At 44.6% G+C, this 26,415-nt stretch overlaps 2 protein-coding genes across 2 annotated transcripts; one reads left to right on the plus strand and one right to left on the minus strand.

Moving 5' to 3' along the window:
- Positions 1–19,144, plus strand: PANK4 (pantothenate kinase 4). The gene is made up of 19 exons (XM_030463563.1): positions 1–204; positions 1,630–1,712; positions 2,119–2,327; positions 3,819–4,002; positions 4,536–4,628; positions 5,834–5,987; positions 6,608–6,789; positions 8,301–8,382; positions 9,505–9,605; positions 10,411–10,566; positions 10,825–10,937; positions 11,448–11,535; positions 12,542–12,693; positions 14,083–14,138; positions 14,700–14,749; positions 15,485–15,592; positions 16,046–16,146; positions 16,627–16,695; positions 17,159–19,144. Exons 1-19 carry the CDS (start codon positions 51–53, stop codon positions 17,370–17,372), a joined length of 2,349 nt encoding a protein of 782 aa, XP_030319423.1. The 5' UTR covers positions 1–50; the 3' UTR covers positions 17,373–19,144.
- On the minus strand, positions 19,030–26,146 carry LOC103537327 (probable glutamate receptor). The gene is made up of 10 exons (XM_008503593.2): positions 26,032–26,146; positions 24,306–24,337; positions 23,747–23,806; positions 22,828–23,007; positions 21,807–22,033; positions 21,338–21,435; positions 21,000–21,217; positions 20,335–20,560; positions 19,749–19,996; positions 19,030–19,230 (listed from the first exon to the last, which is right to left on the minus strand). Exons 1-10 carry the CDS (start codon positions 26,102–26,104, stop codon positions 19,129–19,131), a joined length of 1,464 nt encoding a protein of 487 aa, XP_008501815.1. The 5' UTR covers positions 26,105–26,146; the 3' UTR covers positions 19,030–19,128.
- Positions 26,147–26,415: the final 269 nt, after the last annotated feature.

A 26,415-nucleotide genomic window follows, 5' to 3' on the forward strand; every position in this document is an offset into this window, starting at 1 on the left:
GCGCTCGGGTTCGTTAGTATGCAAATATATGCACATACATTTGCATACCGATGAGGACGGGCGAGGAGCGGGTCGCACTCAAAATGGCGGAGCGGGGCGGGCGAGGTAGCGGCGGTCACGGCAGTTTGGACAAGAGCATCACCCTCCCGCCCGACGAAATCTTCCGCAACCTAGAGAACGCCAAACGCTTCGCCATAGACATCGGTAACCGGGGCGGCAGCCGCGGGGAGGAGGGGGACGGCGGCCAGGGGGCGACGGCCGAGGAACGGGCGGCGGCTCTCGCCTCCTGAGGGGACTCCGTGGGGCCGGGCGGCCGCCGGGGCGCGGGGCACGCTGGGAGATGTAGTCCCCTGAGGCGCCCGCGTTGTTGCGGGCTGCCTGAGGCGAACTACAGCTCCCGGCAGCCCCCGCGGCGGCGGGACAGTGCGGGGCACGGCGGGGCTCGTAGTTCCCCCCGCCCCGCAGCCGTCAGGGGCAGGCGGGGAACGGCACTACAAGGCCCAGCGTGCTGCCCGCGGCGGGTAACGGGCCGCGGGGAGAACCGGGGCTGGGGCAGCCTGGGGCTGTCCTTGGCGGCCCGGGGGAGAGAGGCAACCCCGGCGGCCGCCCTGAGGGGAGGGTGGGCAGCGCGGCCTGAAGGGGACCGGGCCCTCGCCCCCCGCCTCAGCCCCGCGGCGGCAGCGACCTGAGGGGAGGATGCGGTGGGAGCAGTGCCCGCTCCCCTGGGCCTGCCCCTCCGCAATCCTGAGCGGCCTTGAAGGAAGAAAAGGGGCAGGGGGAAGCCGGGGGGGCTGCGGCGGTGAGGGGGGAGCTGGAGGCCTCAGCAGCAGCCGGCAGGGCTCCTTCCCTCAGGCTCTCCCCACGTCCTAAGGCCGAGAATGTCACAGTAATGTCACATTAATGTCACGTTCCTGGGTGTCCAGCGGCCTGCACCGAGGGACAGAGACAGTAATGCACAAAGTGACCCCTGAGCAGCAGGCAGGGGACCGTGCTGAGTGTTGATTCACCTGAGGTCTGCAGTACTACAAATGCTGGCTCCCATCTGCTGCTCCTGTGGAGCAATTAGCAGTGGAGCTATTTAATAGGGAAGGCAGGAAGGTGTTCCTCTGCCACAGGACACAAGTCCTCTGCTTAACTCTGCTCTGGGCAGTGTTTCCAGAGTGGAGTGGAAAGAATGTGTGCACCCTAATACACATAGCACCAGTCTGCCTGTCTCTTTCACAACCTACTTCTCTCATGCCTGTGAAAATAACAGCTGGAATGGGTCCTTTCTGTGGGTCAGAGTGGAATTAGAGTTGTGGGATTAGTTATAAAGCCTGGTTACACGTCTCATCTGGTGTTCTGGGTAGATTTAAGTCTTTAAAAACCAAGAGAGGAAGGAAAGAATGTATAAAGCATAGCTTTAGATAGAGTTTATCTGGTGAGAAATTAATTGCTGAAGCAAACTGTGCCAAATCAGTTTCCAGAGGAGGTTTCTGTGGCTCAGTGCATTATGCATTTAGCTTAATTATATCTGGCTTTAGCTGAGATAGGAAAAGCCAAGAACTCTTAGGTTAAGCATACATAAACATAAGTTACATTGTTTGCTCTAAGATAAGGCATTATCATAACTTGTCAAACTCTTAACAGGTGGTTCATTAACCAAGTTGGCTTATTACTCAACTGTGCAGCACAAAGTGGCAAGAGTGAGATCCTTTGATCATTCTGGAAAGGTGAGGATTGTATCATTAATTAATTGCATACAATTGTCTCATAGGAGTAAAGTACTGGGCTGGGTTCTTATAGTAGAATAGAAATTTTGTCTGAAATCTATCCATTAACTTGTTCTATATAAAACTATAAATTCTAGGTAAAATTTTGTAAGTATGACCTTCTGTGACATCTGTTTCTCTGAAGTGAGCTGTCACAACTGAAAGCTTTCTTTTAAACACACATTCAAGTGTGTGCTGACACAGCTAGCCCCAAGCATTGGGACTGCAGCTGGGTGTGGGGCTCCTGGTCATAACCCTTGGCTAATTTCCCCTGGAATATAGCAATTAGCATGAGTTTAGCACCCAGCATTGTTTCTTGAGGAAAGGATTTTAAATGAACTGCAAGAATTTCTTTTCTCTTTTAAAGGACATAGAAAATGAACCTTTGTATGAAATAGCTGTTCAGGAAGAGATTACAGCACGACTTCACTTCATTAAATTTGAAAACACTTACATTGAAACCTGCCTAGATTTCATCAAAGATCATCTGGTCAATACAGAGACAAAAGTCATCAAAGCCACAGGTGGTGGTGCCTATAAATTCAAAGATCTTATTGAGAAGAAATTGGGGTTGAAGTAAGTAGAACTGTTTCAACTTTTCTGTAGAAGTCCATTCCCTTTTTTGATAAGATTTTAAGTGTCTGTTTTTCATATCTGCCCTAAAAAGCCCTACTCAGGCCAAGATGAGTTGGCTTGTTAGGGAACATAAGCTGCAAAAAGATAACTGTATCATTAACTGACACATGAAGAGGTTCAGGAAGAGAGCCAACAGTCAGGGGCACAGGATTGAGGAGAAAGACAGTAAACAAAGAAAAGCAGCATATTATCACAGTTTGGTTTTTTTCTATAAAGGCTCTAACTTGCACCTACTCCATTTTTAAGTTACAGGCTTGCAGGAGACTGAAGAGCAGTCTCATGAATTTACCATTCAAACACTCTTTTCAAACACAATAAGCTAAAAAACTGCAAAAAACTAAACTAAAGAGAAAAAAACTAAAAAACTGCAAGTAAAGATAAAAATGTCATTTAAACAACACCAATATAAAACCTTACCTGATGTTGCTGGGGAGAACTTCCAGGCACTGCTCACACTGCCAGTCAGTCTCTGAGCTCCCAGGTGCTGCATTTACCTGCTTTTAAACTACTTTTTCAAATTACCTTCTTCTTCTGATAGGTAGGATTCTGTAACTTTTTTTTCAAACCAGCCTGCATCAGCACCTTATTGGCTGTTCAATTAATCAAGACAAGGAAGCAGTTCCTCTCTTTTCTCATGTGGTGCACCTGGTTTCTGACATTCTTAATTAGCCCACAGGCCCAAGCAGCAGCACCCTCTTCATCTTGAGGAACACAAAGCATTCTGCATTAATTGAGGTGTATATTTGTGCTTTGTCTATGTTTTCAACACAGCCTGTGGTATTTCCTGGGAGGAATTTGGCATATTTAAGAAATTTACCAGAGATCAGCAGTAATACATAACACCTAGAAGTTCCCAAGTGTCATTGTTGGCTCCCTGGGCTACATCATTCACCTTATCTGAAATATGTACCATGTTACATACTGCATACTCATAGGTACAGCTGCAAATCCTATTATCCTTGTAAGAAGTCTGTTTTTCCTGTGCTCCATAATCCCAGTGATAGGCTCCTCACAGCCTCATTAATCTAGAATGAGCATGTGCTGAAATGTTGAGGGGGGCTTTGCTACCTTTATAAAAGTAATAGAAAATTATTGTGTTAGAAAATTGTTTTGTTAGGTTAATTTCCAGATAAGTCTCCTGACCTATTTCATTTTTATTGTGCTGGCACTAGGGTGCTGAAGCAAACAGGGAGCAGGATTGTTTTTAATGTCAGCATAATAAATATAAGATTAAAATGACTCTGTGATGAGCATCAGAACATAGGTGGCTGTAGGTTTCATATTTAGGAGATCAGGACTTTTCACCATGGGGGGTGTGTTACCATCTCCTGTATGTAAAGTCTTTAAATAAAGTTCTGTCCTAAAAATACATTCTCTTATCAATGGGACTGTGGAATTTATGTAAGGGTTTTTTCTCCCCCTTCCTCTCAGAGTAGATAAAGAAGATGTAATGACCTGCCTAATTAAAGGATGCAACTTCGTGCTAAGGAACATCCCCCATGAAGTGTTTGCATACCAGAAAGACTCAGACACGGAGTTCAGGTTCCAGATGAACCACCCAAATATTTTCCCTTATTTACTGGTGAATATTGGCTCTGGGGTTTCTATAGTGAAGGTGAGTGGTTGCTAAAATGTTTTGTGGTAGAATTCAATAAAGGTTATCTGAAGTATCTTACTGTTTCAGATTTGTAGTTGTTTCTTCTTAGGTAATACAAAATTTAGGAATAAATTATTATCTTTTTAAATTTTTCTTTCTTGTGGAGTTATGAATGCCTTTCCATTCACTGTGTAGTTTCTTTTTAATCACATTTAATTCAGTGTTTAGAGAAGTTGTTATTAACCAGTGAGGACAAAGGCTGTCAGAGCAGAGTGACTTTTAATATTTGTATTGGTACAGTGTTGAGGGGACCAAATTTGATGTCTGTATTTGAGACTATTGGCTAAGAGTTAAATAGAAGGATGTCAGAAACTGCTTGTGGTATAAGTATGTGGAACATGTACCTCTGCAGAACTTCTCACCTGATATTTACACAGTTAAATAGCTGCACCTACAATAATTATGTTGTTCAAAAAACCCCCAAAGCCCTCATACCTGTGTTACAGTTATTATAGGACTCTCTAGACAAATCTGCTGTGTTTTGTTGACAGGTAGAAACAGAAGACAAATTTGAATGGATTGGAGGGAGTTCAATTGGAGGTGGAACCTTCTGGGGTCTTGGAGCATTGCTCACCAAAACAAAGGTATCCAAGTGTCAGTGTTAAGGGATGTGGGATTTCAGGAGATGCTAAGAGGAAACTTGAAATGTAGCTTGATTTATGATCATTTTCTGGGTGCTTCTGATGCATAAAAGGAAACATTAAATGCAAAAAGGTACTTGTAGAACATAGGGACAAATCTGATAGGAACCTGATTCCCACTGGTAGCACATTTGTCAGCAAGGCTGAATAATTTCTGTAGTAGAGAAGCAGCCTCCTCAAAACATCCTGTTCATTTTCTGTCCTGTTTTTAAACCTGAGGTGCTTGCCTGGTTCCTGCAACACTGTCTGCAGAGAGCACCCAATTAATGCAAAATGCCTAGGGGCAGAGAGAAGGAATTCTAACCCACTCTGCTGCATGTTACAGTTTCAGGGGTTTGTCACTTAAATCCCAGGCTGGTAATCTGCCAGAATAAATCCTTATTTAGTACTGCTCTGCCTAACTTGGCTCTTAAATCATGCCTGGTTTTCCTGTCTTAAGAGATCCACGTGGCTTGAATAGGTGTCCCTAATTATCAGCAGTGTGGAAAAAGCTAGGGTTACATATGCACCAAATAAGAAAATGTCAAAGGGAAGACACACTTGCAATATTTTGTTTGATTCTTTCCGAAAAGAAACCTTGGAACATGACAGTGCTTGCTCTTAATTCTCTCTGATTTTGTAAAAGAAGAAATCAGGGTTAGCAGACTTACAAATTAAGTACTGGGATGATGCAGATTGCAAAAAAGGTTCATTTCAGGGACATTAATGCATTTCTCTAGCAGTAAAGGCAGACAGTTTTTTGATTTTTAAACACTTTTTTTCTGATGTATCAAGAAGACATAGTTCTGTTTGCTCTTAGTGTCTTTCTGACTTAATTTCAAGATAAGAGATTAACAAGTCCTCTGACTATTTCATACCTGCTGCTCTATGTCAAGTTTTCAGGGGCAATTCAATAAATTATTTGCAGATAACTGCAGACAACAGCAGAGGAGGGTTGTGCCTTTCATCACTAAAGAAGCTTCACTTAGGATCAGTGTATTTGATAAGATATGAACTATGGATTTTTCCTTGTAATTAAAAAGAATGTGATTGTTTTCTGGCAGGGCTGATTTTAAGGCAAGCCAAAGCCCTTGGTTTTGGCCAGTCAGAATGCTGCAGAGCTCTGGGTTGTCCAGGGAAGGTTGAGTAACTCTGCTTCTCATCCTCAGAAATTTGATGAATTGCTGCAACTGGCTTCAAAGGGGCAGCACACAAATGTAGACATGCTGGTGAAAGATGTCTATGGAGGTGCCTACCAGACCCTGGGGCTGAGTGGAAATCTGATAGCCAGCAGCTTTGGGAAGTCTACTACAGCAGATAAAGGTATTGGTATAGAAAAGAGCTACCCAAGATGTGGTGTACAGTTAAAAGAGCTGGAAAATAACCATGATCCTGCCTACACACAGAATATTTTATTGATTAAAAACCTGATGTAGTGCTGCCTTACAAACAGGCATTTCAGTTTGGGATTGAATAAATCTGGGCAAACAACAAAAGTAGCTGTCTGGTTAGCCCAGTGTTAATTCATTTCTGTGAGAAATAACTGTGGCTTTCTTGGTCCAGAAAAGGACCCATGATAGTGATTTACTGTAGTCTGCAATTTTATTTGCAGTATTGCAGTAAAATGCTTGCAGTGCACCTCGAATCCAGATGGATGGAGGAACAGTCACCTGTGGTTATTAGAGAAAAGAAGTGGAATTCTTGCCATTTGCTGCTGCAATTATTTCACAGAAGCTTAGTGGTTTTTCCATGGTATCTTCAGTCAAATGCACACTCCTTGTTGTCTGAAGTACTTTGTTTTATAAATGTTTTTGAGTGGGGAGGGATAGAAGACCCTGCTGCTACACACTCCTGTGGTGTTTTTTTTTCTCCATCTGTAGGCTGCTAGAAAGGAGCTTTCTTCTCTTACGTTTAATTTGGTTTTACTATTTCTTTCCTTTCAGAATTTTCCAAAGAAGATATGGCAAAAAGCTTACTACATATGATCAGCAATGACATTGGCCAGCTTGCCTGCCTCTATGCCAAACTCCATAACTTGGATAAAATATATTTTGGAGGATTCTTTATTCGTGGCCACCCCGTGACCATGCGCACAATAACCTACAGCATCAACTTCTTCTCCAAGGTAATGAACACAGAGATTTCCCTGATAGCAGAGCCATGTGTTTAGTTACCTTTCTAGGTTGTTGGGAGACAAATAAATTAATTTGCACACAAGGTCAGCTTAGAGGGCTGCTGATTAGGTAGGTAAGGCAGGGCTGCAAGGATCTGTTGTGGGAGGGGTAAAATAAATGTGAACTGCCTGGGAGTTCTCTCTGGCCTCTCTCTCTTCCTCCCTCCCTCCCTCCCTCCCTCCCTCCCTCCCTCTCTCCCTCTCTCTCTCTCTCTCTCTCTCTCTAGTGTTCTTTTTTGACTAACAGTCTGTCTTGTAGCTGCCAAGTAATGAGTTTTCACTATTTTCTTAGATAGCTACCATTGTTATTCAATTCCTCTTGCTGACTTGCAATCTATTTCTTTTCACCCCATAGGCTGTGCAGTGTGGGATAGTTCTGCTGAGATAGGGAGCAGTCAGGAGCAGTGGGGGGTTTTGCTGTTGTTCAAAAAAGAAAACCCAAACAGACCAAAGAAACAACCCAGCTGTAGCTTTTTGCAGGATTTGAAGCTGTGGAAAGTACTGAAACTTTTTCACTGGAAAAATAGTCAAGTCTAAAAGCTCACTTTGTGGTTGTTACAGGTGGTTCCTGCCCTTTTAAAGTTTTTTACAATAGGTGACTTTTTTTTTTTTTTTTCTCTCATCTCAGTGCTTCAGGCAAGCAACTCCTGTATGCTGCTTTGCCCCCCCCCCCTTTATTTCAAACATTGCAGTCCCTTTCTGTACAGCTTGGTGGGGTTTCAAGAAAACTATCACAAAACTACAGCATGAGATTATTTTAAGAATAGCTTGAGGAGCAATTCAAATCCAGATGTCACTGTGAAGTGTGGCTGATCTTTAACCCTGGCACAGCTGAGTTCTGACAGTCCTCAGAGCTGGGTGGCTTCAGGGAGAGCAGTTTCTCACCCAGCCCTAAGAGCCCGGGGGCTAGGATGGAGGGATTTCTGTGTCTCCCTGGATTATGGGAACAATTACATTGATTTGGTGGGGGAAATGCTTGCCTGTGGACAATAAATACAGTGTCTGTCAGTTGTGGGCTGTTGAACAGCAGTGTCATGAAATAAGGATCAGTTTCCCAAAGGTGCTGGATGGGTGGTGGCACACACTTAGGCTGATGGTGACCTGGGATTTCCAGCCTGCTCAAGCAAGAGGAGTTGAATATTCATGGCCCCATGCAGTGGCCTTTCCCAGTGAAGGCACTGCCTTCCCTCTGCTTCCCTGGGTGTGCAGCCTCAGAGCACACACTCCTTCTGCATGTCTTTGTTTGGTTTTTTTTTTCCCCCTGTGCAATGATGTATTTAAGCAGTTCCCCCTGAAGCTGTGTTTCAGAAGCACCTTAAAGTTCGTGAATGTGTTAGAATGTAGCAGAAATAAATACTACCAGCTTCTAGTTGTTTCTATTAAATTAAGTGTAAAACTAGTGACAAAGAAGTACATATTAGCCATCAGGGACCATCCAATTGCAATGTTTCATATTGTGGCAGGGAGAGGTTCAGGCATTGTTCCTGAGACATGAAGGCTACCTGGGAGCCATTGGGGCATTTTTAAAAGGAGCTGAACAAGACAGTAAGTACAGCCCTGCTATGTTCTGTATATGCTGTGTTCTGAAATGTCAGTGTAATGTCCAAGTTTCTCTTAAGAGGCTGCATGGAAGTTGTTGCCTAAATAAATACATTTGGCACTAATAAAAACCGATGCTGGGCTTTGGTTTTATGTATTTTGGCAGGGACATCCTAATTTCTCCCTGTTTTTCCTGCTCACCCTTGAGAAGCCAGCAGAATTTGGCTCTTCTCTTTTCCTGCATTTCTTCAAAGAGCAGTTGTAACTCTAAATCAACCTGGAGAAATGTGTTTTTTTAGAACTTTCCTTTCTTTAAGAGGCTAGCTTCTGAATTCAGTTAATGTACTGAAGAAGACCAGCATCTCAAAACTGTGTTGGTTTGAGTGTGAAAAGCCTCACAGACATTTATGAAAGATCAGATACTTCTGTCCAGCGTTCTTTGAGTACAGGGTGCTTTGGTTGAATCCTGCCATTTTTATTTTCTTTTTTTTTTTACTTGTTGATGTGCTAGCTATAGGGGAACAGGTAGTGAGATTGTTAATGGTACTCAGCTTTAGTAAGTATCAAATATATCTCAGAATAATGGTTGTGGAATACTTTTTCATAGCCATTTTATAGATCTAGACAAGGAACCCACCACTGAGGAATTAAAAACATTGCTTCTGCAGCATGTACTGCACACCTGAATTTGATTAAGCTTTTTCTCAAATAAAACCAAACATTTTAGAAGTAACTTTATATGAAACTTACACTGTGCTTTGAGGGCTTGGTAATTCTGTTTTGTTAAAAATGGATCTAGATTTAGAAATAAGGCATTATCTCTGATCAGCAGTGGTGCTCTGAAGGCATGCTGGCTGTAGCCCTTAACAAGGAAAGGGGCTTCAAAAAAGAATTATTTTAGAACTTTGTCTTATTCAGGTTGAAGCTCTTTAGACCCAGGTAATTCACCAAGTGGTTAAAATATTTCTTTTGGGAGCTGGAGGGAAAAATTATGAATATTTATAAAGACAAAAGAAAATGGCTTTTGTAGTGAAGCAGCTCCTCTGCAGGGATGCTAACTCTAGACTCATGGGAGTGTTTTCAGTTTTATTTTCAGATTATGTGTGTCTCTCTCTTTCTCTTTTCTAGATCCAAACCAGTATAGCTGGGGAGAGAATTATGCTGGGAGTTCTGGTCTCATGAGCACATCCCCTGATGTTTACCCTATGCAGAGAACAAGGAGTGGTACAGTATGTGGTTGTCTTTTCTAGAATTAAGTGCCTTCTCTTAGCAATGGGGGTTGGAAAAAAGATGATTATTCTCAAGCTGGTTGCTTGTGGCCTCTGCTGAAGTGGCTTAATGTGGTGTCTTGTGTGAGGGTTTGATGTTAATGTCTTATAAAAACAGATTGTGGCTGCTAGTCCTTCACCAGAGGGTGCAGGGTGAACATTTATCTCTTAATCTTTCTCTAAAGCAGATGGATTTTGCTATAGTTGAAATCCTGTGCTCAGGAATTTTGAATCTGATGTTGCCCTGTCTTTAAGCAGCATTTATTTACTTCCTGTGAGAAGAAAAATATAATTGGACAGAAGACCATGAGCCCAGTCATCTCTTTTTGTTCAAAAAAGAAAACCCAAACAGACCAAAGAAACAACCCAGCTGTAGCTTTTTGCAGGATTTGAAGCTGTGGAAAGTACTGAAACTTTTTCACTAGAAAAGCAGTCAAGTCTGTTGACAGTAGGGTAATTCCAGTTTCCCAGTGAAGCTGGCATGCAGTAAGCAATCAAAAATACATTCAGGTTCTTAAAGTATTTTCATACTGCATCTACTGCAGTGCTTTTGGAAGAGTGGAGCTCATTGTGTTTTACTGTCCTCTAGCAGTCAGTAAGTGGTTTTTGTGTCAAGTTCTTAAAAATTTCTTACTGTTCCGGGCTGTGGCATGAGGCACAGGATACCTTTATCCTGGCCCAAACCAGGACATTTACGAGTAATTTCTCAAGAATCTGTTTCTGAGGAAGTTCTAATAAATCTCTTTCCTTTCTTTCTCTCACCTAGTTTGACATGCTGGAAATGGACAGATTGGAGAGACCCCTGGTTAACCTGCCACTGCTGAAAGACCCATCAACCTATATTCCAGACACTGTTGACCTCACAGATGATGCCATGGCCAGAAAATACTGGCTGACCTGCTTTGAGGAGGCACTGGATGGGGTAAATGTCCCTCAACAATCTCATGTATGAATTATTCAGCAAATAGACCTTCCGTGGGCCAAGGTGTCAGCCCTGTAAATGACACTTTGGTGGTTGGAGTGAAGGGAGTCTGGAGGCTGCTGTGTGGGAGGGACTGGATGTTCTGCAGGCACTGAGCAGTGCAGCAGGGGTTATTTTTCAGCTCAGTTTTTAACTTCAGCCCAGTTACATGCAGGAGGAATGAGTGTGGCAGCTTCATGTGCCTGATTCCTCCCCCAGGTGGCAAAGAGAGCTGCAGCCAGCCAGCCAGACTCTGTGGATGCTCTGGAGAGAGCTGAGAAATTCCGACAGAAATACTGGAATAAGCTCCAGACACTCAGGCAGCAGCCTTTGTAAGTGTCTCTGTTTTCCTTTTTTCATCATTGGCTGCTCCTGTTGAGCAGAGAAAATTAAAAGCTAACCTAGAACTCCCTAAAAGTGGACTAAAAGTTAAGTTCTGAAGTGGAGCAAACTGAGAGCCAAGTGGGGTGAAGGCTGTAGCAGGTTGATGTGCCAAGCACCAGGGCTTCTGCACAGAACTTTCAGACCTCACATCTTGGAATTAAATGGAAAAAATAATCTCAGCAGGGAATTTACTGCTAAAAATTGCTACACGGTTATTAGAAATGGTAGCGTGTTAATTCAGGGATCTGCCTTGGCTTTGAACATTTCCCCTCCCTGTATTTAAAGGCTCTGAGTGGATTTACCACTTCCCAGCAGTGGGGTTTGGTGTGGTGTGGGGAGGCTTTTAGCTGAAGTGCTTGTGTGACGTGCTGTGACTTATGGAAGAGACAGAGGAGGAAATAACTTCTCCCTAACTGAAGTAGCTGATCTTTTTTCCCTCCCCTTCTCCCTTTTCAAAGTGCATATGGTACCTTAACTGTCAGAAGTCTTCTGGACACAAGGGAACACTGCTTAAACGAGTTCAATTTTCCAGATCCCTACTCCAAGGTAAGCTGCTCTTGCTTTACACAGGGGGCAACTTCTTCCAGACTCTGAAACTCTGGATAAGTGGTGGCTCACAGGGGAGGTGACTGACTCCCTTGGGGCAGTTTTAACCAGTTGGTGGTTGTCTCAGGAGAAACAGCAATGGGCAATGGGATACAAACCCATGCTGATGGTGAGGATAATAAACAAAAATATTACCAGGTTTTGTTGTCTGGTACATCTGAGAAGCAGCTGATGGTATCAGTCCTGGTGAGCACATGGTGTGATAATTATCATAATGTGGAAACCATTTTCACATTTAAAGCTCTGAGTAGCTATTTAAGTACTTCTCAGTAAATACATAAATTGCAGCTGCAGGAGGCAGTAGTTGTTGTTAACTTCTCCCTAGCTGCATTGTCAGGTGTTACATTCACTCTAAGAAAGAGGTAAATAATTTGTGAGGTGACTTTTTGCTTGTGTTTGCTTTTTGGAAAGTCAAAGAAGACATTGAAGATCTTCATTAAAAAATGGTGCCCATTATCACTTCTAATATTTTACAATAACTGGCAGTGTAACACTGACCTCACTGGAGAGAGAAGATGAAAAAATTCAGGAGCTTCTAAGCATATGGGATGATGAAGCTCTTGATTAAAAAAAAACAAAAAACAGGTTTTTTTCCCCTTCTCCTGGGAATTCCCTGGGTTTCATGGATCATGTTACTCCTAAAGTTATTTTTGTGTTTCCACTCTCCTATTCTCCAACCTGCTCAAGATCTCTCACACTTCTGACTTACTAAGAAAAGTAATTTGGGGGCTTCAGATTGTACCCTGGCGCTAATGAAGCTTTTTATTAGAGTCCCAGAAAACCTTTTTCTTGCTGATCCTAAGCATGCTGATAACAGTAACTTGTTGGTCCATTAGAGGCCATGAACGTAGAGGAGAAAGCTTGAACGCGGTCTTGGGACTGAGCCAACCAACCCTGGGTAAGGAATTTTTGTCTGTAAATCCAACATTTCATCTCTTTCTTACAGGTAAAGCAGAAAGAGAATGGCATAGCCTTAAAATGCTTCCAAAGTGTAATCGAGTCTTTGGATTCTTTGGGCTGGGAGGAGAGGCAGTTTGCTCTGGTGAAAGGACTTCTTGCTGGGAATGTCTTTGACTGGGGAGCAAAAGCAGTCTCAGAGTAGGTGTTAAAGATTTTTAAAGCACTCTTTTAAAATACAGAATATCCAATTGTTTGGGTTTTTTAAAATAAATTACACCAATCTAACTCTGTACTCTGTGTTTCACCTCAAGGAAACCTTGGCTGTGTATTTATTTACAAGCACTGTTGTGGGGTGGGAAAATTGACTTTTCCAGCTTTTAAATGCAGCAAATGTGTCACTGTAAATGTTAGCATTAAGTGCCAGAGCATTTCCTGTGCCAGCCTGTGCTGGTAGCACTGGCGTCAGTGCTGCTCTTGGGGATGTGTGGCACAAGGAGTGGAAAACACTCCTTTTCTGCAGCCTCCTGTTCTCCTGGTGTCACAGGATACATCTCGTGGGCTGCAAGTCAGTTTGCGTGGTCTCCTGATGACTGAACACTGGTTATTTTATCAACATACATCTATTACTATTTGGAGAGCTTTTTGATTTATATCCTGTCAGCACCATGAATTAATTTAAGGCTATTCATGCCAGCAGTCCTGAAATATTTTTGATTTTTCAATTCCCATCCAAGAGCACGGGGGAGGGACACTTTAACATCTGACATTCAGCACTTTCCCTCCCTTTCTGCATCTTTGAGGACTTTTCCTTCTGATAAAGTCCTGAGAAGTCCATTCATACCCAGGGGACTCACAGGCTCTCCTGTGAGGCTTCTGATGTTGCCCACACCCAGAAGCTTGGACTGGCAGTGGCTGGAGCAGTTTCTCTGCTTGCTGCCCATGTTTGTGCAGCTCTCACCCTCTTTAAGGAAGGAACTCAGAGATGGGGAATGGGTTACCATCTCATTTACTGCCAGACTGAAGGAATTTTAGGAGGTTTGCCAGCAGCATTGCCTGATGGTGCAAAACTTTAGCTGGCAGCTTAGAATCTGCCACCTCATGTCAATCCTCAACACCACTTTGGGGCTACAGAGCCAACAGCAGCAGCTTTAAAAACCTGCATCTGGTTATTTTAGTTCCTTTTTTTTTTTTTCCTCTGCAGGTGCAACTCTAAAGCTTTTGTAGAACAATCATCAAATTAGACTTTGGAAAAGACTTTTATCATGCAGATATTTCAGATCATGACTGTTTTATGGTGGTTTGCAGACCAAAAGATCTCCATTTTGCCTCTAGTATAGTGCCTGCAAACATTTTTATATTGCTGAAACTTTGTCTTTTAGCATCAGAGCTCCAATTCACTGAGCATCAGAACCTTTTGGTTTCAATATAAGCACAAAGCTTCTGGTTCTCAGCCATAGGGCCTATCCACACTCCCCACTGTAGCCAAAGCAGTAAAATTGCTGAGCACCTGCTAAAGAAATGCTTTAATGATATTTAAGGGAAATGAAGAAGCTTAACTGTGTACCCTTTATTTCTCCTCTGATACAGTGTACTGGAATCTGAGCCACAATTTGGATTTGAAGAAGCCAAGTCCAAACTACAAGGTATGGGGAGATCTGTGGTGGTGTTTGGAACTAAATAGTGAGCTGCTGAGAGAGGGAAGAGAGCCTGAGTGTGTTTTGGGGGCAGTTCTGCTGCCCAGGTGACAGGAAATCATCAGCACTTGTTCCACCAGTTATCTGAAATATTCAGTGGAATGTTCCTGTTTGTGTTTCCAAAGGAACTGAGATATGAAACCTCCTCCTGGAACAGGAGCCTGAGCCACACAGATACCCAAGTATCTTGCCCATGCTGTTTTTCATAACTGCTCTAACCCTGCCCCAAAAATCTTGTCCTCGGGGGTACAGCACCACCCACCCTAGGATGAGGCCCTAGGGGAACCAACCTGCAACGGCTCCAGGGCTTTCTCATGGAAATGCCATTCCAGGGCTGCTCTCATGGAGCTGTTCCCATAATTAGGAGCTGGGGAACTCTTTGAATCAAAGTGTTCAGCATTCAAAACCTGAGCTCAGAGGCTGTAATCACTTAAGCACCCAGCTTTTCCTGATGCACAGAATTCCCGATTGCCCAAAGGAAATGCTAACAGGATTTTGTCTGTGCCACAGAACGTCCCTGGTTAGAGGATTCCTACAGCCAGTGGCTGGAACGACTGAAGGTATGACTGCAACCCTTAGGAACCATGGAGCAGAGAAACCCTCTGACCATAAACCTACAGGTTTAACACCATTCTGTTCAGACAATTCAAAGTAAATTCTCACAATAAACACAGTACCAATAATTCAGCAGCCTTACCATAAAGAAAGAAATGAAAGGAGTTGATTCTGCCACTTCATTCCTTATCCTGGCTGAATCCCTTGCAGCATTTGCAACCCAGGGGCTTTCAGAGTTGTTCAGAGGAACCACATCCTCTCTCTTCTTTGTCAGAGCAACTTATTTCTGTACAACTTGACCCATAAATTGGAAAACTTGGGGCCAAATGAAGTGCTTGGATTGTTCCTCCAGCTCCAGTAGCCAGCCTGAAACTGACCTGAATTTAAGAGCTTGCTGAAAGTAATTAACTTAATTAGCACAGCTTTGTTTGCCCTGTGTGATCTCTATTACTGTTTAATTAAGGCTAATTGAAAAGCTTTTCTTTCTTCCTGTAACCTCCATGTTGGAAAAGATAGCCAAAAATGTTTGGTGTGAGCAGACTATTGCAAAAAATTCATAAATAAAATATAAGTAAATCTCATATAACAGAGATGAGTTATGCTGCAGCCAGAGAGCCAAAACTGCCAGTCATCTGAGGGTATAAAACCTGGGGTCTGAGGGAAAGGATTTGAAAATACCACAAACTCTTCAGTGACCTGAATTGTGAGCTCAATCCTAACACATTGCTTTTCTTTTACAGGAGGGCCCCCCTCATAAATGTGCCTTAATTTTCGCAGATAACAGTGGAATAGACATAATTTTAGGAGTCTTTCCTTTTGTCAGAGAGCTCCTTTCCAGAGGGACAGAGGTGAGTGCCTTTCATTGGGAATTCACTCAGGTGACTGGTGCAAGGTTTGTTAAATACCAACCAGCAGTTCCCTTCCCCAGACTGTCTCCTAGCACCTCAGCTGGGAATAACCCAAATCCCTGGGACTCAGAGTTCCAGTGGGAAAGGCAGCAAAGCAACAGGAGCCTCTGGCAGCCCCAGGGCTGCTGAACCAAGGGCCCCAAAGCCCCCACGATGCTGGTGAAAATGAGGGAAAATGGGGACTCCAGGCTTTCTTTTTGCCTTTTCTCTCTTGTCAAACAAGTGGTGGTTTCACCAAGCAAGCTCTAACCCCTGCAGGTACAGGCAGAGGCACAGGCAGAGGTACAGGTACAGGCACAGGCAGAGGCAGAGGTAGAGGTACAGGTACAGGCAGAGGCACAGGCACAGGCAGAGGTACAGGCACTGCATTCACTGTCTCTCTCTCTGCCTCAGGTCATCCTGGCCTGTAACTCTGGCCCAGCCCTGAACGATGTCACCTACAGCGAGTCCCTGATCGTCACGGAGCGGATAGCAGCCATGGATCCAGTCATTCAGTAAGGACACCTCCTCACCCCACACCAGGGGACACCAAAAGTTCCTTTGTGGCCTCCTTAGTTCAAATGTAAACGTGTTTGTCAGAGGGAGTGGAATCTGCAACCTGAATGTGAGATCAGGCAGAGAGTTGATTTTCATTGAGGTGAAAAGCGGAGAAATCAGCTCTTCCTTCAACATCTGTAATTATAGTTCTTGTCTCTGCCTTCCTTGATAAGCACTCAAGCTACTAAATTTTTTATGTTAAAAAGAGAAAAATACATCTATTTAACTCACAGCATATCCCCAGAGGACTGACTGACTGAGAGCTGACTAAACAGTCCTTTTGCTCAGGGAAACCTGATGTTTCTTGATGAAGTCCTAGCACTAAAGAAGCCTTTGCAAAGGCTACTTAGATAGTCATCTGTCTTCTTGCCAGCCCTGTGTGACCCTCCTGAAGTAGTTTATTAATTGTTTGTTCTGTTGCGGTTTTTTTAATAAAGATCTGCACTGAGGGATGAGAAACTGCTGTTGGTTCAGACAGGTTCCAGTTCTCCCTGTCTAGATCTAAGGTATGTTGACAAAATATTATTTGTCTCCATCAGCTGCAGGATGTTCAGAGACAGCTCTGGAGGATCTCAGATCACTCTGGATTTACAGACTTGTAAACCTCATCAATCATTACTAATTGTTGGACAGCCTGCTTATCCTTTGTGTGTTCAGCAGTGACACTGTCAGGTTCAGGAGCGGCTTGGTTATGGATGTTGTCAGCTGATAACCCAGAAATCCACCTGACTCTTGAGAAGCATTTTATGTTAGTAGCCTGTTTGATTTGTTTCTCTGTTGGAGACGAAACTTACCCCAAGTCTGCACCCATTTAATGAAGCCCAACACCACCTTTCAGCCTTATTTAAAGTGCTCCTGTAATTCCCCCACAAATTCCATCTCCCCCCTTTATGTAAAGCTGAACAGAACAGCCCAGACCCGGCTGCTGGGTGCCAGGGTGGTGGTTCTGATCCCCTCCTCTCTTTGCAGCCGCCTGGATCAGGGTTTGGCCGTGCTGGTGAGGGAGAGGCAGACGGACCTGGTGATCATCGAGGGCATGGGCAGGGCCATCCACACCAATTACTACGCGGCTCTGAAGTGCGAGAGCCTCAAGCTGGCGGTGATCAAGAACTCCTGGCTGGCTGATCGCCTGGGGGGAAAGATCTTCAGTGTCATCTTTAAGTACGAAGTGCCCTGTAAATGATAGGGATCTGGGCAGCTGGGGGAGCAGGAGCAGCAGAATGGACTTGCACTAGTTTTACTTTAACTGTAAAGAATGTATTTTTATTACAACAGGGGAAAAAAAAAAGAGTTCACAGGAAATTCCATATTTATATTGTGCTTTTGTGACTTAAAAAGCAACAATATGATTCACTCTATAGTATACACACTCAAATATATATATGTATATCACTCATTGTTTATTTTAGTAAGTGTTTATTTTAATGCTGCAGTATTTGTGATGAAAAGACTTTATTTTTTTGTTCTGTGAGACATTCATATAGAAATATATTTAAATGTCAATGAAAACCTTTTTTTATACATCTCTGCCTACTCTGCCAGCAACAACATGGCACATACCAAATAGTTTTTAAAGTGCCGAGTGGATCTGACATTGCATTTTCCGTGTCAGCTTTTCAACTTACCTACAATGTTTCCTGCTTGTTGCTGTTAATTTGATTGAAAGACTGAGCCACCTCCTAAGCAAGCAAACACTGCTGGAGATGAGTTTGAAACCGTGGGGATCTCAGAGCATGTACCAGCTAATAAATGCTCAACACTATTTACCAGCAGTTGGTAGACTTTGTAGCTTACAGGTGCGGGAGGGGAATTTTTGCAACTCTACTTTACTTGGCAGTACTTGGAAGCTGAATTTAAGTTACCCTCAAGTGAACTCTGGTGCTTTCTTCAGGAGCTCCCAGCTCTTTGCCTGTCACAGCCCTGTGAAGTTTCTGTTGCCTTCAGTTATTGAGTGCTGGGACTGATAAGAATTGGTCTCTTGGTTTGTGCAGTTAAAGCCATTTCCCAGTAACTGAATTTGCTTTTCTTTCCTCCATCAGCTGTGCAGAACATAAATGGAGTGATTTAACCATGAACTTGCCAGCCAGCATGTTCATGGATCAGTCATTCCAGCTCTGAAAAACAGTTCAGTTAGAAAATTATTCATTATGCAGCTGAGACAGCTGCTCCTCATGAATTTCCAAGATTTTATTTTGCGAGCAAGAGCCATCCTCTGCTGGGAATAACCCAAATAATAACCCCAAATAATAACCCAAAGCTAAACAGCAGAACTTCTGCAGTGGGAGGCTGACAAAGGACAAACCTTGGATTGCTGTAGTCCAGTGGTTTCTCCATTGCATGCTCTCCCTTTCTTGGGTTTTAAGCCACCCAGCAGGTGGTTGTCCTGCATGTGGGGTTCATGCAACGGTGCTGTCATTTCTGCTTCAGAAATGACCTTGACAGTGATAAGCAGCTTTCTGCTTAGAAGAGGGGAAGAGTAAAGTCAGTTTGCAACTAAGATGTGTAAGCAGCAGTTGTTCTTGGTTAGAACAGGCAGATGAGAGCTTTAATTTTCCAGATTGTACCTCATACTGTAATTAGTAAGCAGAGGCTTCATAGTAACCTGTCCCAGACCACTTGCTCCTACAGGCATTCATGTACTTACACAGTAAACTCCTAAGCTAAATCTGAATTCACCATCTCAGCTTTATTTTACCAAGTTGTTGACCTTTCTTATTTTTAAGTTAGACTCCATCCCTTATCAGCTCAAATTCTTTCAAGCCACTTCATTTTCTTCTGTGTCTAGATCCAGCACCAGTCCAGAAGTGCTCTCTGTGTGTTTGTAATTAGAAAACTAACACTCTAGACTTGCAGAAAAACATCTCTCTACAGTGATGTAGTTCCTATGAAATGTGTATGGTATGAACCTAATACATGCCCATTTTTAAGAAAAAAAAAAATTAAGCATTAGCCCTCCCTGAAGTCTCCTGGCTTTGTCTTGTATTTTCTTTTATACGTAGGCGAGTGCACATTTCTTCTGTGAAAACAGAGCAACATGATTTCTGAAAAACAAAAGGGGAGAAGGGGGTGAGTTGTTCTGTGTCCTGGGATCCACCTGCTCAGTGTGTAAAACTCAGCCGTGGGAGTGGGTGGAGAACAGGAGCACCCAGGGGCACACTCAGAGAGCAGGGCAGTTTTATTTGTGTCTTCCTGTGCCACATGACTTCAGAATTGCCATGCTTGAGAAAAAGCTGACTGATGATTTACTGTCCTCTGAACACAGCACGTGGCAATGCAGTTTGGCTGCCTAGGAATTGCAGTAAATATTTCTACTTAGCTTTTTTGGGACCAGAAAGGGAGTTATTGTTGTTACCCTGCTGAGGCTACAAAACCACCAGAGCCCAAGCTCTACAAGGTCAGTGCTTCAAGGAGCACCCTGTGCACATCCTGCCCCTCCCCACACTGCAGTGCTTTCCTTGGAAGGAGCAAGGTGCCTGTGGGAATTGTCAGGAGCTGCCCTCGGAGCTCGGACAGAAGAGATAACGAGGAAAGGGGACAGGAGGCTATCACCTTCACCCACCTTGAGGTGCCCAGCAGCGTGTCTGCTCTTGTTGGAGAGCTCCACCACGGCCGCGATCACTCCCAGAGCCAGCCCCACGCCCAGGGTGAGGAAAAGCCCTCCCAGTGCCTGCGGCTGCAGGGGGCTCCAGCGGTCCCGGCTCTGGCTCAGGCAGCTGCTCTCCCACCACTTGTTCCGCAGGTAATCCAGGTCGCCCGACTCGCGGAGTTTGAGGACAGCAATGGAAAGCTTCTTGGTCCACGGGGAGGCTGGCAGAGGGAAGGAGAAAAGCGTAGGGGAGAGGTCAGGGCCACTGGAACATTTTTGAGGCACCCGGTGCTGTGCTGCGGGGCAGTGAGTGCTGCAAGAGGCTCCCTGCAAACAGTGCACATAGCGAGGGCTTTGCTGAGCAAGAGCCGGGGCAAAGCAGGAGCTGGTGAGTGCAGGGGATAATTCATCTACAGAACGAAACCCCTGCCCATTAGTGCTCCATTAGTTAGTGGTGGTGCAGAAACGCACTCAAGTTTCAGCCCTCGGCTGTGTCAGTGCTGCTGCCCCAGGCTATCCCGGGGAAGAAGCAGGAGAGGAGCAGTGCACAGGGACTAACCCTGGGGGGCGGCGATGCCGAATCCTCTGGCTCCGATAACTTCAGGGGCTCGGATCAGGTTGCAGTGCCGGGCGGCTGCCAGGTCCTGGGAGATGGATTCCCCGATGAAGGCGTAGTTTGATTCCATCACACGCTGAACGGCTTCCTGGTAGGTCTTGACCAAAACGTGGTCTCGTCTCTTGTCCATATATTCGTAGATCATCTGATGGATGGGATTCTTGGAGTTCTGCAGCCCAAAAATCCAATTGTGAGACTTGGAAGTGTAAAACAATCATCTGAGAAACTGTCTGTGTGCAGTGGCTGTCAAACAGTTTGGAAACAGGAGCTTTGTGAGCTCTCTCTACTGAAAACTGGCACATAGCTAGCTCAGATTTTCACTCTACTGCACAGTCTTACAGGAATATGAGTGTTAAATATTTCCCACCCACCTTCCCTTCAAAAACAACCTTGTCAAGCATCCAGTTAATGTACCCAGAAATCACCTACACCAGGTCCCTGTGTTCAGGCTACCAGCACTGCTTTCTTAGAAGACAATGCAGCGCTCTGGACAAAACAGAGACCAATTGCATTATCTGAAGTATTACAGAAAAACTGATGGGAGTGCAGTGATGAGGGTGGTGCTGGACACAACCTGTCCCAGCTCTGCACAGTCAGATTCTCCACACCTTGAAGTAGTAGAAAGTGGAGGAGCCCTCCAGTGTCCCAAACTCGATCTTTCTTTGCTTCACAAGATCTTCAAAAGTCTGGATGGGGAGCTGCTCGGTGCCCGAGCTCAGGAGGGCGGTGAAGTTGGCGATGTATGCAGCCAGCAGAGCGATGGTGAACAGCCACCAGGCGGCAGCAATCACCCGAACCGACACCGCTTTGGGCCGGGGGGTGACACCTGAGGGACCGGAGGAGGGGATAAAATGATGCTGCTGCTGCCACTGGAACCCCTTTTCCCCCAGCACCCCAGTGTCACAGACAGATGAGAGCTGGAAACCCCACACTTCTCCCAGCTCACCTTGCAGGGTGAGTGATCCTGCTCCAAACCAGAGGCTGTTTAGGAAGGTGAAGTGGTTCTCTTCATTCTTGGGCTCATTCCACTCACAGGGGCTCAGTCTGTGGGAAAATGACAGGACGAAGCCAGAATTCAGGGGCAAAAGACATCAATAATCCTGCAGTGTGATTGCTGCAGTGTGGAGAGCCTGGAAATGCCCTTCTCTACCATGCTACCTCCTCCTTCATCTGAGTTCCAGTTCAACCAGTGCAGAGGAAAGTACTCCTGCTTGATGCTGTCCTAATCTCACACAATTTAAGTTTATTATCTTAAATTAGCTTTAAATTGAGCCTTATTAGCTTAAATTAGTTCTGGAGCTGTACAGGAATTCCTCAAAGCAATGTACATCCCAGAGCTTTCTTTATAACTGAGATCTCCTCACAGCTGAGAAAGCAGTTAACTTGAACAAAACCTGAAATAAATCCATTTATACCTGGCCACAAGAAAGAGGCAGAAGCAGGTCAGCACATAAGCAAATAAAAGGCCAGTCCAGATCTCCTTGCTGAAAGGAGCCAGGAAGTGGAAGAAGGACATCTCCTGAGAGACCGTGTCTTTGCGCAGCAAGATCCCAATCCCAGTCTGCAGGAAGGGGGTGGTGAAGGAGACCACCTCTTCCCTTGCTGATGTGACTGTCAATGGAGCCACTGCAATGTCTGCTTCCTGTCAGGTGGAGAGAAAAAAAATAATCACCCATCACACCCCCCTGAAGACTTCTGTCACTCAAATAGAACACTTCCCAGGCTGAGTGGGCAGATACCCACGTGCCAAATCCCTTCCCTGTGTGCCCAGCCCAGACTGAGCTCCAAGACACAGGACAGTTTTCCCTTTTGCTGTTGGTGCCTGGGGCCTCTGGTTTCCTCCCACATCCCCTGCACAAGCTGAGGCTGCCCACCATGAACCACATTGGTTTTGTTTAACCACAGCAGGAGGCTGTGGGCCCTCTGGTCCTGTCTGGCAAGTTTACTTCCAATGTTCCCAGCAGATGACAGAACCCTAACCAGAGGGAATGACATACGATGGGGCAAGATGTATACACTCAGGCAGCTCCTTGAAGAGTCTGAGGGATCAGCACTCTGAAAGAGACAAGTTTCACCTCAGGGTCAGGCTCAAGGTAAGTTTTCCTCACTCTGTTCCATTAGTGAGCTCAAATATCCATAACAATCTCTCAGAGACAAAGAACCACTGGGTAGCCTCTGAGACAAGCCAGGCACAGCACCCGGAGTGCCTTGTTGTGACAATGATTTCCTGCTGTGGCCATTGTCTCCTTGTTCCTTAGTTCCCATATTTGCAGGACAAACCAGCTCTAAGGCTCCATGTTCATTAGTTCTACACAACAGGCAAGACAGCTCCAAGTTTCTCAGTCCCTGAGCAAAAGCTAATGAAGCCCCAGAGCTGTCAGCACTGTTCTTTCCTTTCAGATCTGTGATTAGTCAAAAATAAAAAGTGAAACTCACCTTTCTCAGGATCTCCCCAATCATCCCTGTCCAGTTGCCATTGGAAGTGACAGCCCCATACTGCCCATCTCCCACCACCTTCACCCTGTAGCTGAAGTGCAGCATCCCAGCCAGGGCCTTCAGCAGATCCATGCAGTACCCCTCCAGCTCTGCACTTCTCACCATGACATAAGGATCTTCCTGCACATGAGGGAAAAACACAAGGTTACTGACACAGCCTGCAGGGCAGCTGGTTGTTAATTTAACCCCTGTTTTGCAAACCTCCCCAAAGACCCTTATGTGGGGACAGCATTTCCAGACTGAGAGATGTTCAAGATGCTCACTGGAGTCATGTGCTTGGCACAGGCTGCAGCTCCACATGCTGCAAGCCACCTGTACCACAGACTGGACAGATAATCTCAGTCTAAATGCCCAAATACATTTCTTTGGCCCATCTAAAAATGGGCCATGTGCTGGTGTAGGATCTGACATTAGAATGAGGATATTTACTGCTGCAGCTTCTCAACAGTCCTGCTTATCTGGTGCTTTGGTACTGTATTTTCTCTTTATAGCCTGTTTTTAATCCCTACCCATCCATAAATTTGACATATTTCCATTGCAGGACAGAAACAATTGACAATTGACAGCCCTTAAATGGAGCTGAATGGTGCACAGAGGCCTGGCTGTCTTCAAAGAACAGTCACTTAGAGAAGCCCATTTTGTGTGCTGACTTTGATAGCCCTGGAATCCTCCCACTGCACACTGCAGACAGTTTACACCCCACACCCCTGAGCCAGAGCCCCACAAACCCCATCTGTGGTGAACAGGGGTATCAGTGTCAAAGCCAGCCCCAAAACCCACAGCAAATACGTGGGTGGGGGAAAAAAAAAAAAAGCAGCTGCCTCCCAGCCACTCTCAGTGTTGAGGTTTAAATCCTTACCAGGATTGTTGTGACAGTCAAAGTGGGAAGACCCCCTTCTAGTCCCCTCAGTTCACTGCTCTGCAAATAAAAAAATGGAGAATAAATAAATATTTGGGTTTCAAAGTCGCAGATGTCACCCCACCCACACTGTAACTTGAGGTGTGTGTGCTATAAATCCATCCCTGGAAGCTGCAGCAGTCTCACCATCACTGTTCCCTAACATTAATTAATAAATCATTATTTATTGTTTGCTGTCAGCATATTTTGTTCGAATAAAAAGAATTTTAAATGTTTCTACAATTCTTCAGATACTCTGCACAAAGTCTCCAAGGGGATCAATTCATGCTGCTGACAAAACAGTTAGCAGCCAATTAAAATCTCATTAGAAAATAATTTCAAGAGACCCAGAAGAGTAGGAAACCTGAGAGAAGAGAGGGAACAGGGATTCAGTTCTGCACCCAGCACGACCTTACAGAGTCACAGGACTTGGGATTTAAATGATTTTACATTTAAAATGCAAGAGCATTTAGACCTCCAGCTTCACTGGTAGCTTTGCACCAATGGCAGGGAACCATACCTTACCCACAGCATCATCCTTCCTTTTAGTTCCTGAAAAACAACAACAACAACAAAATCAACTTCTTGCAGGTCTTTATATTTCCAGCTCCTGAGTTTCAAGCACTCATTTGTCATTGCACCTCAGAATGATGATCCTTGACTCCCCTGCTCTCAGGGAGCACTTGTGTCAGGTTGGGATCCTCACTGCACTGGTGTGAAACCTCAGGAGCAGAGCACAGCCAGGGTCAGGCTGTAAGGTTCTGACTGTGCCTGAGTCATTCTGGCTGTCACTCACCCTGAGGAATGGGCTCTGCAGATTCCATTGCCTTATTTCCCTATTGCCCCCCTGAAAAGCCAGCTCAGAACTGCTGCACACAACTGAGATTTCCCTCAAATCCCTGCAGAATACCTTGTATCCCAAAGGAAAAGCCCTGCAACCAACCCAAGTTCACCACCATTAAGTCCCAAGACACGAGGTTGGTTTATTCTTCACTTTCAGGGAACTTCCCTTTTCACAGTACTCAGGAGAAAGCCTCAGTCCCACCCCAGCTGCAAGAGAGCTAAACTCCAAAGACTGAGATGCAGAAGTAAAACCATAATTGTGTCAATAAATGCCTCAGTAATCACCCAGGATGTTTTTTCTTGAGTGTGCATAGCATTGCTCCTTGGAATCAAAGAATTCACAGTGCAAAAGCCAAAAATCCCTCAAGATAAAACAAAAAAATTAGGGTATTCTCACTCTTTCAAGAAAAAGCTGTGAATTTTTCATTAAATATAACAACATATTCATTCATTATGTATTCCTCATTCTTTGGTTTTGAATTTTTTGGCCCTGTGCTGAACATACTACATTATGGTAGAACAAAACCTGTTTTTTCCCCTCTCCACTACAGTTCTCCATGGGAGCTGGAAATCTTCACAAAGGAGTTCTCTTGTCTCCCTTTCAAAACACATAGAAGCCAGCAAGAGCTTTTTGGGGCTCCTTTTTGAAGACCTGCTAGGGTTTCTTGGAAGCAGACAGGCTGTTCTGAGGGCCTCAGCTCCCCCACAGGGACCCTGGATGCAGCTGTTCAAAGCCCCATTGTAAGAACCCCTGAAAGGACCAGAAGTCATGGAGCTGCAGCACTAACTCCAAGTTCATTGCAGTGCCACTTCTCAGGAGCCAAGTCCTCATTGTGAGAATCCTTTGTACAGCGGACAGGGAAAAGAGGCTCATTCCTCCCCTCTGGATCCCCAGAGCCTGGTGGTGGCTGCAGGAAATGACTGCAGTGGCAAAAATCAGTCTTGTCCTTACCCCTGCTGCTCTGAGCATGCTCAGCCTCCCCGTGGGAGATGACTCCCTGATTAACTTCGAGTGAAAAAAAAAAATAAATAAAAAGTTGTTAATTACTAGCTCTGGGTAGAAAAGAGATGGGTGTGTGAGATGGGCTGGGGGGAGAGCAGAGGATGGGAAGTTGCTCTACTAAGCCTCTGAACAAAGAACCAGTTTTATGTCCCAATAATTTTGCAAGATCTGGACTGAGTCTGGACTCCAGGCATAGAGCACCAAAAAGCCACTGAAACAGCATTTGTTGTTCCATTGCAAAAGCCCTGGTGAAATCTTAATAACCAATTCAAAGGCAAATTCATGGATTAAAACAAAATCCTGTAAGCACTAGCAGTTAAAGAATTAAAGAATTAACACACTGTGAAGAAGAATAAACCTGGATTTGGATGCAGGAGCATTTTTTGATCATTTTTCTCACCTGTCTGACTTGATTCTCTCAGGAGTAGCATAGCTGCAGTCACACATAACATGAAGTGAAGACCTTTGTCCATTGGAGCAGAAATATCAACTGTCTAAAGGAAGCTTCCTGCTAGAGATGAAAGGCAAGTTAAAGCTGGTTTTATGTTCCTCATTGCTGGGTTAAAATCAGCATATCCTGGATTTTCTCTACCCCATTCAAGCAAAGGTCTCCAGGTGAAAACACAGTCACTCCTGAGACCAGCCAGAACAAAAACTAAATAAAAGATTCTGGTGAACACTTTAATGCAGAAAAAAATGGATGCCACATACCTATAAAGTGGGTTAAATTAAATTTCAAGCTCTTCAACACTTCTGCATGGTTTGAAGTAACTGTGTATTTGTG

This window comes from Calypte anna, chromosome 21 (assembly GCF_003957555.1).
Source record: "Calypte anna isolate BGI_N300 chromosome 21, bCalAnn1_v1.p, whole genome shotgun sequence".
NCBI lineage: Eukaryota > Metazoa > Chordata > Aves > Apodiformes > Trochilidae > Calypte > Calypte anna.

Coding starts and splice junctions, on each gene's coding strand:
- PANK4 (XM_030463563.1), top strand. CDS start 51: ATGAGGACGGGCGAGGAGCGGGTCGCACTCAAAATGGCGGAGCGGGGC. Junction 5,988..6,607: donor GTCTACTACAGCAGATAAAG/GTATTGGTATAG, acceptor CTTTCCTTTCAG/AATTTTCCAAAGAAGATATG. Junction 10,938..11,447: donor ACACTCAGGCAGCAGCCTTT/GTAAGTGTCTCT, acceptor CCCTTTTCAAAG/TGCATATGGTACCTTAACTG.
- LOC103537327 (XM_008503593.2), bottom strand. CDS start 26,104: ATGGACAAAGGTCTTCACTTCATGTTATGTGTGACTGCAGCTATGCTA. Junction 22,034..22,827: donor TTGGGGAGATCCTGAGAAAG/GTGAGTTTCACT, acceptor TCCACCTGACAG/GAAGCAGACATTGCAGTGGC. Junction 19,231..19,748: donor ACGCTGCTGGGCACCTCAAG/GTGGGTGAAGGT, acceptor TTTGTTTTTCAG/AAATCATGTTGCTCTGTTTT.